Here is a 16,542-nt window from a genome sequence, read left to right on the forward strand (position 1 = left end):
CAGAACATACAGAAATACAGACAGAAGTACAAAAAGAAGTACAGACAGAAGTACACAAAGAAGTACAGACAGAAGTACAGACAGAAATACAGACAGAAGTACAGACAGAAGTACAAAAAGAAGTACAAAAAGAAGTACAAAAAGAAGTACAGACAGAAGTACAGACAGAAGTACAGACAGAAATACAGAAAGAAGTACAGACAGAAGTACAAAAAGAAGTACAAAAAGAAGTACAGACAGAAGTACAGACAGAAATACAGACAGAAGTACAGACAGAAATACAGACAGAAGTACAGACAGGTCTGCAGCCTTTCAGACCTGATGTAAACACATTTTACAGCAACATTCAACTGTGATCAGGTCACAGTGATTAATAAGAGTTTATTTTCATACTGTTTAATATACGAATTGTAACACAATAATAACAATAATAATAACAATAATTACATCAATTTCAATAGGTCCTCGCTCTGACTTGCTCAGTGGAGCTCGGGCCCTAATAATGATGATGATGATGAAACTCACACTCATCTTTTGTTCCACCTCACCCTCCACAGCTCCCTGATCCTGATTGGCAGCTGACTTCCTGTAAATACAACAAAACAGTTTGACAACAGCGACAAAACACCTTCAACACTTCACCTTCACAACTTCACCACTTCACCTTCACCACTTCACCTTCATCACTTCACCACTGAATGATGATTCAATCACGCTGTGTTAATGTAGCTGACCAGCTAACGTACAGTCACCCAGTTTCTACCCTGGCTGGGTGACGCTGGCTGGGTGACTTGACGCTGGCTGGGTGACGTGACGCTGGCTGGGTGACGTGACGCTGGCTGGGTCACGCTGGCTGGGTGACGTGACGCTGGCTGGGTGACGCTGGCTGGGTGACGTGACGCTGGCTGGGTGACGTGGCGCTGGCTGGGTGACGTGACGCTGGCTGGGTGATGCTGGCTGGGTGACGTGACGCTGGCTGGGTGACGTGACGCTGGCTGGGTCACGCTGGCTGGGTGACGTGACGCTGGCTGGGTGACGCTGGCTGGGTGACGTGACGCTGGCTGGGTGACGTGGCGCTGGCTGGGTGACGTGACGCTGGCTGGGTGACGCTGGCTGGGTGACGTGACGCTGGCTGGGTGACGCTGGCTGGGTGACGTGACGCTGGCTGGGTGACGTGGCGCTGGCTGGGTGACGTGACGCTGGCTGGGTGACGTGACGCTGGCTGGGTCACGCTGGCTGGGTGACGTGACGCTGGCTGGGTGACGCTGGCTGGGTGACGTGACGCTGGCTGGGTGACGTGGCGCTGGCTGGGTGACGTGACGCTGGCTGGGTGACGCTGGCTGGGTGACGTGACGCTGGCTGGGTGACGTGGCGCTGGCTGGGTGACGTGGCGCTGGCTGGGTGAAGCTGGCTGGGTGACGTGACGCTGGCTGGGTGACGTGACGCTGGCTGGGTGACGTGGCGCTGGCTGAGTGATGTGACGCTGGCTGGGTGACGTGACGCTGGCTGGGTGACGTGACGCTGGCTGGGTGACGTGGCGCTGGCTGAGTGATGTGACGCTGGCTGGGTGACGTGGCGCTGGCTGGGTGAAGCTGGCTGGGTGACGTGACGCTGGCTGGGTGACGTGACGCTGGCTGGGTGACGTGACGCTGGCTGGGTGACGCTGGCTGGGTGACGCTGGGTTTCCCGTTATGTCAGCTGACATGCTACGTTAGCTGACATAACTAGCTACCACCCTAACCATCTTGCCACTGCTGAAACCACCAATTACTGGGATGGATAGATTGTGAACATTAAGCTGTTCAAACTTTCCCTTTAAACGCAGTCTGTATGTCTCCGTATCATCTACGTTATAGATTGAAGTACTAGCTACTTGACAATTCATGTTGCAATATGTTTTTGCACATCTTCTGGAACGAGTGTTAATTGAACCTGTAAGAACTCAGTAGGAAGTAGAACAAATGAAATACATTGAAGGATCAGTGAGAGTTCCCGAGTCAGTAACAAGGTGTGAGAGGAGCAGATTTATCAAAGTACCTTCTGATGATGAAGAAGACCAGTGCGAGAGAGCTGAGAGCCAACAGGACGGTGAGCGTCACACCGACTGTCAGAGGCAGCAGAACTCCGCCTCCTGTAAAACACACGACATCAGCTGATGATGATGGTTATGACGATGACGATTACTCAGTGGAGGTTTGTACTTATTCGTCTCTTCAGACGCAGCTATATGAAACCAGCCCGCGCTGGCTGCTGTTAGCCGCTAAAACGCTCTGTTTGTATGAAGGATAATGTGACACCATCGGTTGTGTATGAAGTGCTTCATCACTTCCTCCATGACCGGATCTGTTGACAACCAGACATTCGTTTATGACTCAACAACAAACCTTCTGCGACCTTCACTCGCAGCGTGTGTGGCGGGGAGTGCATCCTAGGGTTGGTGTTCAAACCACAGGCGTAGCTCCCAGAATCCCCTGCAGTCAGAGGGCCCAGATGGAGGGCGAGGCCAGACTCTTGGAGGGCGTGTCCATCCTTGTACCAGCTGACCCTCAGTTGGTGGAAGGTGCAGTTCGACGTGCAGCGCAGCGTGACAGTCTGGCCCGCTGTCGTCACTTCCTCATCACTGGAGCTGATGATTCTCATTTCAGTTTTGTCTAAAATCAATTTAAAAGACAGTTTTAACATTAATGGTTAATATCAGTGTTAGGATAAGGTCATGAAGTCTTACCAACGACTGTCACTGTCACTCCGGATGTGTCAGTGAAATGTCCTACAGTGTGATTTACTTCCATTCGGAAGCGAAGGACGGCGTTGTCTTTCTTCTGCAGATCGCTGATCTGTAACGTGCAGTTTCCCTTCTTGTCTCCCAGGTACAGGTAACGAGGAGCGTTGTTCTTTGACTCGCTGTCATACACGGACGGTGTGATTGATTGACAGATCAAATGGTTCTGGCACCAGACGACTCTGACGATCTGCAGTGGAACGTTTCTTCCTTCCAGAGTCCAGGAGCTGATGGGAGTGAAGGTGCAGAGGAGGGTGACGGTCGATCTTTCCACGGCACAAACGGGTCCAGGATAGTTCACACTCACAGTCTGAGCCACGGCACCTGGTCCACAGACAGACAACCACAGATTCTCTTTGTGACCTGGGTCTGATGGTAAAACTACATCTACTCAGCTGACCAACCAACAAACCAACAAACCAAAGGTAAAATAACCTCCTTGGCAGTGGCAATGAAATAAAATCTAACTTCTCACCTCCCAGGAGGAAAACCAAGCCCCAGGGAATCTTTTTGTCCCAAACTGCCATGCCTACTTTTCAGACGAGGCTCTTTGCGTTGTGACTTCTGCTGCTGTTAGAGAAGTGACTTTGTGTCCTCCTCTCTTTCTGTCTTCCCTCTCACAGAGACCATTACGTCCTCACATTTTTTACTTTCACTTCCCCAAAAACAAACGTTACTCATTGGAACCAACGACTGAGCGTCCGGAGATGACGTGTGGACGAACATCGCTGTTTCATCATTCATCCAGAGACTCAGTGTCCACTGAGACAAAGATCAGCTGAAGACAACAGTCAGAGCTGCTTAGTATAAGTATAGTATTGACTGTATATAAAGACAATCAGTGTGGCCGGGGTTGCTTAGTGGATAGAGCAGGAACACATATATGCCTTGACGCAGAGGTCCAGGGTTCGAATCTGACCTGTGATGATTTCCTGCTTCTTCCCCCCTCTCTCTCCCCTTTCTCACCTAGCTGTCCTGTCAAATTAAAGGCGGAAAAAGCCCAAAACAATAATCTTAAAAAAAACATTTTTCAAAATAAAGACGATCAGTGACTGTACATGAAGACGATCAGCCACTGTATATGAAGACGATCACTGACTATATATAAAGACAGTCGGTGACTGTATATAAAGACGATCACTGACTGTATATAAAGACGATTACTGACAGTATATAAAGACGTTCAGAGACTGTATATGAAGACGATCACTGACTGTATATAAAGACGATTAGAGACTGTTTATAAAGACAATCACTGACTGTATATAAAGACGATCAGTGACTATATATAATGACGATCACTGACTGTACATGGAGACGATCACTGACTGTATATAAAGACGATCACTGACTGTGTATAAAGACGATCACTGACTATATATAAAGATGATCACTGACTGAATATGAAGATTATCAGCGACTGTACATGAAGACGATCACTGACTGAATATGAAGATGATCAGCGACTGTACATGAAGACGATCAGTGGTCAGAAGGTGAGAGGAAGAGGAGCAGTGAGAGGAAGAGGAGCAGACCGGGGGACAGACCGGGGGACAGACTGGGGGGAGTATCACAGACAAACCAACCAAGACCAAGGGAAGCACAGAGACTACTAGACACAAGGTGGGCGGGGCAAATTGAACACAGGTGAGACACATTAGGAACAGGTGCAGACAATCACAGAGGCAGGAGACACAGGAAAAGCAAAGACACCAGAAACAAGACATGGGAAAGGAAGTGAAGCAACACAAGGAAAAGAAACAACAAGGGATCAAGAACCTAAGGGGAATAATAAAATAAACAAACTAAAGAGTCCACGAAACTTAATAGTTGTTAATAGCTCGTCGGCAAGCGCCTAGTGGCCGGGTTTGCCATGGAGCCCGCCCGGGCACAGCCCGAAGAAGCTACGTGGCACCTACCCCCTCTCCATCCTGTGGGCCCACCACTCGCAGGAAGAACCGCTGGGGTCAGGTGCGCTGCCACACGGGTAGCAGTGGAGGTCAGAGACCTCGACGAACTGGAAGCTGGCTCTGGGGACGTGGAACGTCACATCTCTGTGGGGGAAGGAGCTGGAGCTTGTGCGGGAGGTGGAGCGCTACCAGTTGGATCTGGTGGGGCTTACCTCTAAGCACAGCCTCGGTTCTGGAACTGTACTCCTGGATAGGGGTTGGACTCTTCTCTTCCCTGGAGTTGCCCAGGGGGAGAGGTGACGGGCGGGTGTGGGGATACTCACAAACCCCCGGCTGATCGCCGCTTTGTTGGAGTATACCCCGGTGGACAAAAGGGTCGCCTCCCTACGCCTTGTGGTGGGGGAAAACTCTGACTGTTGTTTGTGCATATGCACCAAACAGCAGTTCTAAGTATTCGGCCTTCTTGGAGACCCTGAATGGAGTCCGGCATAGGACCCCAGTAGGGGACTCCGTTGTTCTGCTGGGAGACTTCAACGCCCACGTGGGCAATGATGGAGACACCTGGAGAGGCGTGATTGGGAAGAACGGCCTCCCTTATCGGAACCCAAGTGGTTGTTTGTTATTAGACTTCTGTGCTAGCCATGGTTTTTTCTATAACGAACACCACGTTCGAACATAAGGATGCTCATAAGTGTACATGGTACCAGAGCACCCTAGGCCAAAGGTCGATGATCGATTTTGTGATCATTTCATCTGAACTGAGGCCGCATGTTTTGGACACTCGGGTGAAGAGAGGGGCGGAGCTGTCAACTGATCACCATCTGGTGGTGAGTTGGATCCGGGGGTGGGGGAAGACTCTGGATAGACCTGGTAAGCCCAAACGTGTAGTGCGGGTGAACTGGGAACGTCTGGAGGAGGCCCCCATCCAGGAGATTTTCAACTCACACCTCCGGCGGAGCTTTTCTGGCATTCCTGTGGAGGTTGGGGTCCTTGAACCGAAGTAGGAAATGTTCAAAGCTTCCATTGCTGAAGCTGCGGCGGTGAGCTGCGGTCTCAAGGTCTTAGGTGCCTCAAGGGGCGGTAACCTTTGAACACCATGGTGGACACCGGTGGTCAGGGAAGCTGTCCGACTGAAGAAGGAGTCCTTTAGGGATATGTTATCCCAGAGCGGATGTGGGAGAAGTTCGGAGAAGTCATGGAGAAGGACTTTAGGTCAGCACCAAGATGCTTCTGGAAAACCATTCGACATCTCAGGAGGGGGAAACAGGGAACAATCGACGCTGTGTACAGTAAGGATGGGATACTGTTGACCTCAACTGAGGAGGTAATCGGGCGGTGGAAGGAGCATTTTGAGAAACTCCTGAATCCGTACACACCCTCTATGGTAGAGGCAGAGCTGGAGCTGATGGAGGATCATCGTCAATTTCCCTGGTGGAGGTCACTGTGGTAATCAAACAAATTCACAGTGGCAAAGCCCCGGGGGTTGATGAGATCAGCCCAGAAATGTTGAAAGCTTTGGGTGTGGAGGGGCTGTCTTGGTTGACACATCTCTGCAACATTGCGTGGAAGTCGGGGACAGTGCCAAACGAGTGGCAGACCGGGATGGTGGTTCCCCTGTTCAAAAAGGGGGAGTTCAGAGTGTGTGCCAATTACAGGGGTATCACACTTCTCAGCCTCCTGGGTAAAGTCTACTCCAAGGTGCTGGAAAGGAGGGTTCAGCCAATAGTCGAACCTCAGATTGAAAAGGAACAATGTGGATTCCGTCCTGGACGTGGAACAACGGACCAGCTCTTTACCATTGCAAGGATCCTGGAGGGGGCCTGGGAGTATGCCCATCCAGTCTACATGTGTTTTGTGGATTTGGAGAAGGCTTATGACTGGGTCCCCCAGGAGATACTGTGGGAGGTGCTGCGGGAGTATGGCGTGAGGGGGTCACTTCTTGGGGCCATCAAATCCCTGTATACTCAAAGCAAGAGCTGTGTCCGGGTTCTCTGCGGTAAGTCGGATTCGTTCCCGGTGGGGGTTGGTCTCCGCCAGGGGTGCGCTTTGTCACCAATCCTGTTTGTGATATTCATGGACAATATATCGAGGCGTAGTCGTGGTGGGGTGGGGTTGCAGCTCAGTGGGCTGGGGATCTCATCACTGCTTTTTGCAGATGATGTGGTCCTGATGGCACCATCGGTCTGTGACCTTCAGCACTCACTGGATCAGTTCGCAACCGAGTGTGAAGCGGTTGGGATGAGAATCATAACCTCAAAATCTGAGGCCATGGTTCTCAGCAGGAAACTGGTGGATTGTCTTCTCCAGGTACGGAATGAGCCCTTACCTCAAGTAAAGGAGTTTAAGTACCTCGGGGTCTTGTTTGCGAGTGAGGGGACAATGGAGCGTGAGATTGGGCGGTATTGCACTCGCTTTGCCGCACTGTTGTGACAAAAAGGGAGCTGAGCTGGAAGACAAAGCTCTCGATCTACTGGTCAATCTTTGTTCCTACCCTCACCTATGGTCAAGGATGGGTCGTGAAAACCGAGATCGCGAGTACACGCAAGCCCGAAATGGGTTGCCTTAGAAAGGTGGCTGGCGTCTCCCTTAGAGACGGGGTGAGAAGCTCAGTCATCCGTGAGGAACTCGGAGTAGAGCCGCTGCTCCTTTGCATAGAAAGGAGCCAGTTGAGGTGGTTCGGGCATCTGGTAAGGATGCCCCCTGGGCGCCTCCCCTGGGAGGTGTTCCAGGCACGTCCAGCTGGGAAGAGACCTCGGGGTAGACCCAGGACTAGGTGGAGAGATTATATCTCCACACTGGCCTGGGAACGCCTCGGGATCACCCAGTCAGAGCTGGTTAATGTGGCCCGGGAAAGGGAAGTTTGGGGCCCCTTACTGAAGCTGCTGCCCCCGCGACCTGAACCCGGATAAGCGATTGAAGATGAGATGAGAGATGAAAATGTCTGTGTTTTCGTTTTCTTTTATTATTAAATATTTTTTCTACTCCCTGCAATTGGTTCCTGCCTCTTTCCCACAATGTGACAGATTGTCTTCATATACAGTTGCTGATAGTCTTCATATAAAGTCGCTGATCGTCTTTATTTAATAATTTTTTCTTTATATACAACCACTGATCGCCTTCATATACAGTCGCTGATGGTCTTCATATAAAGTCGCTGATCGTCTTTATATACAGTCACTGATCATCTTTATGTACAGTCATTGATTGTCATACAGTTACTCAGAACTCCATCAAGTTGTCCAAGGTTCCCAAACCAGACACTCTCCTCACCAAGGCTGTTCTTTTTAATCTCAAACAGAATTGGTAAGAATGGTGGACCCTGGTGGAGTCTATCCCCCACAGGACACATGTTGGACACAGCTCTCACTTTGGTTAAATGAGGAAAGGATGGCTCCAGCACCACATATTCCTGGACCTCTCTCTACAGGGCTCCCAGGGGTTACGGTTATACGTCTTTTCCAAATCCACAAAACACATGAAGACTGGAGTGGTCATACGCTCATGAACCCTGCAGCAACACAGCGAGGGTGAAAAGCTGTTCCACAGTTTCATGGGCATGACATAACACGCTGCTGACTCTGAGGTTCAACAATCGGATGGAGCCTCCTATCCAGGACCCTGGAGTAAACTTTCCCTGGGAGGCTGAGGAGTGGGATTCCTGAATACCCGATCTCCACATGATGCTGAGGAGGTGTGTCAGCCACGACAGCTCAACAATGTCCAGAACCCTTCAGGATCTCAGGGTGAATCTCAACAATACCTGGCACCTTGCCACTGAGGAGCTTCTAGACTACGTCAACTTCTGGCAGCAATAAGGGCGAGGCTTCTTCAGGGTCTTCAGGCTCTGCCTCATCCACAGAGGTTGTGTAGGACGGAGTTCAGGAGCTCATGAAACAGCTCATCCTCTTTATATACAGTCACTGAACATTATTATATACAGTTATTAATTGTGTGTATACAGTCATTGTTGTTCTTTATATGGAGTCAGTGATTGTCTTTATGTACAGTCATTAATACTCTTTATATACAGACTTTAACCATCTTATATACAATCACTGATGGTCTGATACAGTCACTGATCGTCTTTATATTCATTCACTGATCATCTTTATATAGTCGCTCTTTCCTTTATATACAGTCATTGATCGTCATACAGTAACTCAGAACTCCATCAAGTTGTCCAGGTCTCAGTTTGTAGATATTTAATGTTTGTATCATCTAATGTGTTAGTCTCTCATCCAGAACAACATCAGTCACACAACAGAGTTTTCTACATTTATTAGTTGGATCATGTCAAATGTTCTTTCAGGCACAAACTCTGGAGGATTCATGTCAACATTAGAAACTATGCAATTTTCCTCTCCATATTAGAAACATTTCTTAGTTCTAAACATCAAAATATTAAAAGGCCTATTGGTGTCATCATGAAAACGTTGATTTAATATGAGTCGTTGATTACATTTTTAGTCCAAATCCCAAATGTAAAAGCTGCAGTTTAACTCTCATTATGTGACTTCCTGTAGAGGTACATGGTGCCATTGAGGTAGTGCTCGTTCTGCTCTCCTTCATTATAATTTTGGTAAAAATTTAACATGTATCTGTGCATCTCTTTAGTAGCTACCAGAGTCCACAGACCCTCGTCCTCCATCAGCTGCAGTTCCTGCTCCATTGACACCTTGTATTCGTCTCCAGCCTCGGACCTGGGATCGACTCTCGACATACAAATGTAGGCTCCTGGAAAACAAAGATGTTGAGGACAATGAGTTTTATGATCCAAGATAGAATCAGATATAATCTCTCTCTGAAGGTCCTGAGGGGATGAAGTGTCTATACAGCAATTATGTGCAGAGATTCACTGTAGATCTACTCAAACATAACCACACGTACTGGATATCTTGAAAACACATGATCGGAGCTGGTTACCTGGTTTGGCAGCTTGGTAGATCTCCTTGATGACGCTGACTGGCACAAAACCAGGACGCAAAGCACCGATGATCATCACCACATCAAACGCACCTGAAACCAGAGGAGGGGAGGCTGTTAGCTTGTTGTTAGCATGAAGAGACAGAGCATGCTGATTGATCAATGTTAGCTAAATGACATGATGCTAATGTTCTGCATAGCGAGCTTCATAATAGGCTAACATGTGTAGTGTCTAGTGAAGTGTGCAGTGTGTAGTTAGTGTGTAGTATACAGTGTAGTACACATTGTAGTGTGTAGTACAGTGTGTAGTAAGTGTGTAGTATACAGTGCAGTGTGTAATGCAGTGTACAGTGTGTAGTATACAATGTAGTATACAGTGTAGTGTGTAGTATGTAGTGAAGTGTGTAGTGTAGAGTGCAGTGTGTACTTAATGTGTAGTACACAGTATAGTGTGTAGTGAAGTTTACAGTGTGCAGTGAAGTGTGCAGTTAGTGTGTAGTATACAGTGCAGTGTGTAGTTAGTGTGTAGTATACAGTGCAGTGTGTAGTTAGTGTGTACTATACAGTTTAGTGTGTACTATACAGTGTAGTGTGTAGTGCAGTGTACAGTGTGTGGTACAGTGTGCAGTGTGGTGTGGTGTGCAGTGTACCAGGCTGTGCAGGCAGTGGATCTGATCCCAGTAAGGCCTGGTTCAGGTCCTGATAGAGGCCGCTCTCAGCAGCTTGGTCCAACATGCCTTTACTGCCGTCCACTCCCATGAAGCGTCTGAAGCCCAGTTCAACCATCTGTAGTCACAAGAAGAAGACGAGCAGCATCAACACTGACTCTTCAACCTCTGAAGAGGGACAGTCTGGTCTCATCTGTCTGCAGTAACATATGTCAACAGTTTGTATCTGAGCCCTGGTCTCAGCATCATGGAGTCAGTGTGGGATCACATGAAGGGACAGAGACACTCTGAACAACCGACCTGCTGAGAACCTGAGGAACAGGTGAACTGAGGAGAAGTGGAGCTGGTTCAGAGACAATCTACACACAATATAAGAACCTTGACATTAGAGTGAACAGTCTCACCAGTTTAGCGACCAATCCGGTCCCACAGGCCACGTCCAGAACCAGAGCCTCCTCAGGAGTCCCGGTGAAGTTCTCAGACAGAAAGTTTACTGCCAGATGTGGAGCTCTGTAGCTCACCAGGCTGTGGTCCTGTTCAACAAACATATGTTATGTTTCATGTGTAACTGCTGCTGACAAAGAGTCTGTGGACTGAAGCAGGACTCCAACACCACTGGACTGATGTTGAGCTGAGAGGATCCTGAGCTCAGGGTGGATTTGGATCGTCCTTCCTATTGTGTATTCCTATCTACTGTTCTTTGACCTCAGTGGAAAACATATAGAGGTCAAGGAAAGGTGTTAAGGAGGATTCATAGGACTTAGGAAAAGAGAATCCGACTCCACTGACACTAAACTACGTCGTCATGTGACGGTGGATGTTGTTGATGCATCTGTCGTGGTGAAACTACACACTTGTGAAGATGAACTACAAAAACCTTAGCGGCTCCATCAGCATGTTTCAGTGTTTTTTGATTCATATTTTAAAGTAACTTACATCAGGGTCATATTCATACTCTTCTTCTACTTCAGATTGAATCGTTTACGTTCGTTCACGATGCGTCACGTTAAATATCGCTGCCGCAATCAATTGTGGCTCTAATTCTACTTTCCTCACACATAGGAAGCTCCAGTGTACCCTATGCTAAAGGAGTAAGGAAAGGAAGCATCGAAGTTCCTTTCCGAAACATTTAGAGAATCTGAACATCATCACGGTGCTGAGGAAACACGTCAGGGTCACTTCAGGATTTAGGAAACTTCCTCAGCAAATTTGACAATTCGACTCCACCCTCTGTCCCTGCTGCTGTAGTATACCATTTTGTCCACTTGGAGGCAGAAGAACCGGCTGCTTATTGCTACCTCCAGCAGACACAGAGCAACAGCATCACCTCATTGGAGATTGTCCACAGCACCATGTTCCTGGGGGTCCACATCAACATCAACTTGACATGGTCCTAGCACACATCCGCTCTGACCATAAAAGCCCACCAGCAGCTCCACTTCCTGTGGCGGTTGAAAAGAGCACATCTCCCCCTTCCCTTCCTCACCACTTTCTACAGGGGAACTGTGGAGAGCATAATGACCAGCTGCATCTCCATCTGCTATGAAAACTGGTATTTCAGAACGGAAGCCCCTGCAGAATGTGGTGAAGTGGCCACAAGGATCACTGGTTCCCCTCGCCCATCCATCGAGTATATCACCCACAGCTGCCACCTGCCCAAAGCCACCAGGATCATACAAGACCCCACCCGCCCCAACCACAGTCTGTTCACCCTTCTGTCCTGAGGAAGGAGGTACAGGTCCATAAGCAATAGAACATCCAGGTTCTGCAAAAGCTTCTTCCCCACTGCAATAAGACTGCTAAAACGCATAGTACCCCCAACTGACTGACAAAAGTATATTATATCCATTGCCAGACACTTAAAGATTTATATTTTATATTCATTTATATTTGCACATGTTGCATGTTGCACAGTCTCTCTTTTTAACTTCAAGTATTTTAGCTATTTATTGAATCTCACACAAACATTTTCTTTTTTACTCTGTTTTAGCGTCTTGAGCCAGATGCAACAGAATTTCATTCCTACTATGTACCTGTCTGGTATGGAGTTTTGAATGACAATAAAGAAATCTATCTATCTATCAATTAGAGTTCTGCTTGTTAATGGACAAATACAACAGTTAACACAATGTTTTCCACTGAAGAACAAAACGTGAAACCAAAGTTAAAGAGAAAGTCCTTTAAACTCACCTTGTCGTAGGTTTCTGCCCAGGTGTCGTAGAACTTAACCCGATCTTTTGCATTTGGACTTTTGCAGGTCTGAAAGTTGACTCTTGCGTCTTCTACAGTTCTCCTGGAGTCTGACATGATGAGGGGGCGACTTCACACCTGTCAGAGACAAACTGTCAGTGTGTTAACCTCAGAGTTTAAATCGACCCATTAAGAGCAAAAAATATGTAGTAATAACACGTGTCCAGGGGAAGACGAGGGCAATGACAGGAAGATAATGGTCCACTGGCTGGAAGTCAAACCGGCGACCTGCTGCCTGAGAGCACGTAGGTCATGTGGTTCACACCTCAACCATTGAGCTGTGAGGTCGTCCTCAAGGACAACATGCCATCATGTGCCCTCCCACCCATCATGTGTTCCTTCTACCGGGGCACCACAGAGAGCCTCCTGACCAGCTACATCACTGTGTGGTAGGGCAGCTGCACCGCCTCCAACCGCAAGACCTTGCAGCGCATAGTGAAGGCTGCTGGACAGATCATTGGTGTCCCACTCCCCTCACTCCTGGACATCAACGGAACCCGCCTGACCCGCAAAGCAAACAGCAATGTGGGTGACCCCGCCCACCCCTCACACAGCCTCTTCAGCCTCCTGCCATCTCGGAGAAAGTACCGGAGCCTCCGAGCCTGTTCCACCAGACTGACAAACAGCTTCCAGGATGTCAGCCCCCCCTCAATCAGGAACAGCACTGGTCACTTTACAAAGACTCTCAGGAACACTTTTTCACTCCATCCGTGCCTTTTACAGTTATTATATTAGTCTGCACTTCATGTCTTTATATTGTACACTTCAATTTATTTAGTTTCCTTTATATTGCAAATTTTCATTTTCTTTTTCTGTTTCTTTACTGTTTGGTTTTGCATTACTTTTGCACTATTTAAAATGTATTAATTGTATATTTTACTTATCTATCTTTTTAAACTTATTGCACCGTGGGTCGGAGATACACACAATTTCGATTCTTCTGTATGTCTGGCACATGTTGCAAAATTTGACTTGACTTGACTTGATGTAAACGTCAGTGTTTAAACACAGGTTCCAGTCAAGAGAAGATTAAACAGGAGAGACGTTAAAAGTGTGAGCTCACCTGTGTGTGGCTGGTTGTCGGTGGAGCAGCAGGGCGGAGTGTGGCAGCACAGACGACGGCAGCATTTTTATCAGGAGCAGAGCTCACACCTGATTGGCCGACTGAAACTGCTCAGACAGATCGACATAGCCACAGGCGATAGGGTGTTTAGTGCAGTGTGTAGTGTGAAGTATACAGTGTGTAGTGTGTAGTACAGTGTGTAGTTAGTGTGTAGTATACAGTTCAGTGTGTAGTGTGTAGTTCCCGTGTACTATACAGTGTAGTGTGTGGTATACAGTGCGTAGGGTTGTGGTGCAGTGTGCAGTGAAGTGATTAGTGCAGTGTGTAGTATACAGTGTGTGGTGTGTAGTATGCAGTGCGTAGTGTACTGTGTGGAATGTGTTACACACATGTAGATACAAAATTAAACAGCTTTAAAGGAGATTTTGATCAGTGATCAACTTCAGTCTCATCCTCTGTCACAAGGCAGCAACATTAACAAACTGGTTCAGTTCAGGTAGAGATGGACGTTTAGGTTCAGTGTCAATAGAGTTTTTGAATTAAACAAGACCAGGATCTTTGACTGAGCGGAACCAGAATCTGAACCAGGATCTGGAGGAGAAGGAAGAGTCTGAACAGAACCATGACACTCTTTCCTGAAGCTGGAGTCACTGAACTGAAACATCACATTTGACAGATCAGAGTCTGATTCAGTTAAAATTGTTTCCTTGTCACGTTAATAGATTGTTGACTTTTGTACATATTTGACATTGCAGATGATTTGTATACGAACAGGAGCTGGTCAGTTGACTCAGTGGGGGATGGAGTCTGTTCAGTTCCTCTGTAGAACCAGTGGAACCAGATCGTCCATGTGCTTTACATTCTGATGTAACGTTTCGTTACAACTCAGTAGAACAGCCAACCTCCAACAACAACTTAAATTCAATCAGTCACCAAATCTGTCAGTCCACCACTCAGGAGGACAGTATCTGGGACCTGCACATGTTCCACACCTACTTCAAACTCCCTGTTTGAAAAAGAAAAGCAAAAGGTTAGACTGATGGTTAGGGTGACAGGGCAGATAATCAGCACAAATGCTTTAAAGAATTTAAGCAAATCCATTTCAATTCACAAACCTGACAGACTTACCATAATATGCTGCTTCAAAAAGACCTATCGTTTTTTTTACTAGGAGCGCCATGGCCCCTTAAGGAAAATTTGAGGGGCACAAGCAGAAAAGTTAGGGACACACCTTAAATCGGTCTGCAACGCAATTATCCACATTTTTGCCCATTTTAACTGTATTTATGATAAATGTTTTGGTAATGAATAGACGACTAACAGAAATTACAATGTGCTGTTCTATTTTAAGTTCACAATGTCACAATCTAATTGAACTGAATGAGGAAAATGGGTCAATTGTTATTTTGCAATTGTTGAGTGAGACGTTAGCAGGGATTAACACAAAATTGAATCTGACTGAAGTCATTTTCACCATCTACTTTTTTAGAGGCCACTTTTGTTCCGCCATGCGGTCGCTTCCCATAGGTTTTCAGATAAAGAGGTGGATAGTGTGAACACACCTTTGACCCTCTTGCCTACTAAGTAAGTGAAAGGATGATGTTTAAGCACCACCCACACATCGCTGCTCTTCTGTAACGCCTCCGCTAGCGCAGCGACATCAGGCCCGTCAAGCCCTCGGAACAGGCCTTGAGGGGGAGTGACACAAGGACGTCCGGTCTGGACGGGCCGCAGACGGTTGAAGGGATTAAAGAGTGCGCTGTTCCGGTTAAACCGCACCAGGGCCGGCCAGAGGCCGACCACGATGCAAGAGGACACGGGAGGCGAGTCGGGATACCCTATGCGCGCGTAATCCACACCGCCCCATCGGCAGCGGAGGTGGATCTACACTTATCTCTGAGATCTAATTGACGGAAATCATAGCGACTGAGAACTTTAATTCCTACGTAGAGGCGAAGACGCACCAACAAGTGTAGTTGAAGTGACTCCCCACAGTTGACTATTCTCTTCAGGACTCTTCCCCCTCTCAAACACATTGGTCTACACTGGGGGACTCGCTCCGAAAAAAGAAAAAAAAAAGTCAGAACATTTGAAGGTTGCACGCACGCGAGTAGTTGTAAAATTACTCAACTGTCTGGAAAAATGTTCACAGTCTGGAGGCCTGAGCATAGTCTGTGAGACTTCATCTGGTCTGCCCACACCTCGGGCAGTGTGACTAAGTGGTCGTGGCCTGTTTAACCTGTTCTGACAAGTTCCCTCTGGTTATTCCGAGTGTTGGCTTTCTTCTGTCTTTCTGTTTGTTTAGAGGAACAGGAATTCCTCGTTTTTGCTTTCCTGTCTCAAATGTGAGTTTATGGTGATGACCAGCAGACGTGAATGTCTGCAGGTCCAGATCCAGTTGTCCTGTTCAGCTGTTTGATACCAGAGCAGTGATCTTGGCTACAAACTTCAATATCTGATGTTGAATATGTGAACTAACGGTAGTGTCGTCCACAAATCAGACCTGTGCCCATTTTCAAGATTTAAAACACTGGCAACCAGCCACACACAGGTGGGCTCACATTGCTTCACATCTGATACGACCAGTCCTCACAGATGAATTTTTAGAAGATTAGCCGGCTCAGGACGTAGAGTCGTTCGTCCACCAACCCGAAGGTTGGCAGCTTCCGCCAGTCCACTTGCCGTTGTGTCCTTGGGCAAGACACTTAACCCTAACCCTAACCTCTGACGGCTCTTCCAACAGTGTATGAATGTGTATGAATGTGACTTTCCTGTAATGCGCTTTGAGTGGTCTATATGACTATATTTCTTTGACTAGTAAAGCGCTATATAAATACAGTCCATTTAACATTTACCAGTCATCGGCTGTTCACTCACAAAACATGTAGTTTGGTTTCAAAATAAAATCTTTACTCCAACCCGGAAAGAACAATCCATCAGTTTCCAGCA

General features: G+C 47.4%; 2 protein-coding genes across 4 annotated transcripts in view; both read right to left on the bottom strand.

The window, feature by feature from the left end:
* LOC118284937 overlaps positions 1 to 3,413 on the bottom strand; it is a 5,477-nt gene extending 2,064 nt beyond the window's left edge. Inside the window, exons 1-5 of one of the 2 annotated variants that reach the window (XM_035608158.2) lie at positions 3,255 to 3,413; positions 2,726 to 3,103; positions 2,385 to 2,651; positions 2,038 to 2,131; positions 526 to 586 (exon numbers count right to left, since the gene is read on the bottom strand). In XM_035608158.2, coding sequence (XP_035464051.1) covers positions 526 to 586; positions 2,038 to 2,131; positions 2,385 to 2,651; positions 2,726 to 3,103; positions 3,255 to 3,306 — 852 coding nt within the window. In that variant the 5' untranslated portion in view covers positions 3,307 to 3,413. Of the gene's footprint in view, positions 1 to 525; positions 587 to 2,037; positions 2,132 to 2,384; positions 2,652 to 2,725; positions 3,149 to 3,254 lie in introns of both variants that reach the window. The other variant, XM_035608157.2, reaches the window with a different exon arrangement.
* Positions 3,414 to 8,952: 5,539 nt separating this feature from the next.
* LOC118284939 (methyltransferase-like protein 27) lies at positions 8,953 to 13,746 on the bottom strand. Of its 2 annotated transcripts, none has more exons than XM_035608163.2 (6): positions 13,594 to 13,746; positions 12,471 to 12,608; positions 10,685 to 10,813; positions 10,263 to 10,398; positions 9,613 to 9,705; positions 8,953 to 9,423 (listed from the first exon to the last, which is right to left on the bottom strand). In XM_035608163.2, the coding sequence occupies exons 2-6, from the start codon at positions 12,585 to 12,587 to the stop codon at positions 9,185 to 9,187; spliced, it is 714 nt and encodes a 237-aa protein (XP_035464056.2). In that variant the 5' UTR covers positions 12,588 to 12,608; positions 13,594 to 13,746; the 3' UTR covers positions 8,953 to 9,184. The 2 variants fall into 2 exon arrangements, with proteins under 2 accessions (XP_035464056.2, XP_035464055.2); XM_035608162.2 differs by having other exon boundaries at positions 12,471 to 12,622; positions 13,594 to 13,666.
* Positions 13,747 to 16,542: the final 2,796 nt, after the last annotated feature.

Source organism: Scophthalmus maximus, chromosome 10 (assembly GCF_022379125.1).
Source record: "Scophthalmus maximus strain ysfricsl-2021 chromosome 10, ASM2237912v1, whole genome shotgun sequence".
NCBI lineage: Eukaryota > Metazoa > Chordata > Actinopteri > Pleuronectiformes > Scophthalmidae > Scophthalmus > Scophthalmus maximus.

What these genes read in the sequence shown, in the direction of transcription:
- LOC118284939 (XM_035608163.2), bottom strand. Translation starts at nt 12,587, where the DNA reads ATGTCAGACTCCAGGAGAACTGTAGAAGACGCAAGAGTCAACTTTCAG. An exon ending in GGGCAGAAACCTACGACAAG is followed by an intron (nt 10,814 to 12,470) that starts GTGAGTTTAAAG and finishes TTTGTTGAACAG; the next exon opens with GACCACAGCCTGGTGAGCTA. An exon ending in CCGGATTGGTCGCTAAACTG is followed by an intron (nt 10,399 to 10,684) that starts GTGAGACTGTTC and finishes TTGTGACTACAG; the next exon opens with ATGGTTGAACTGGGCTTCAG.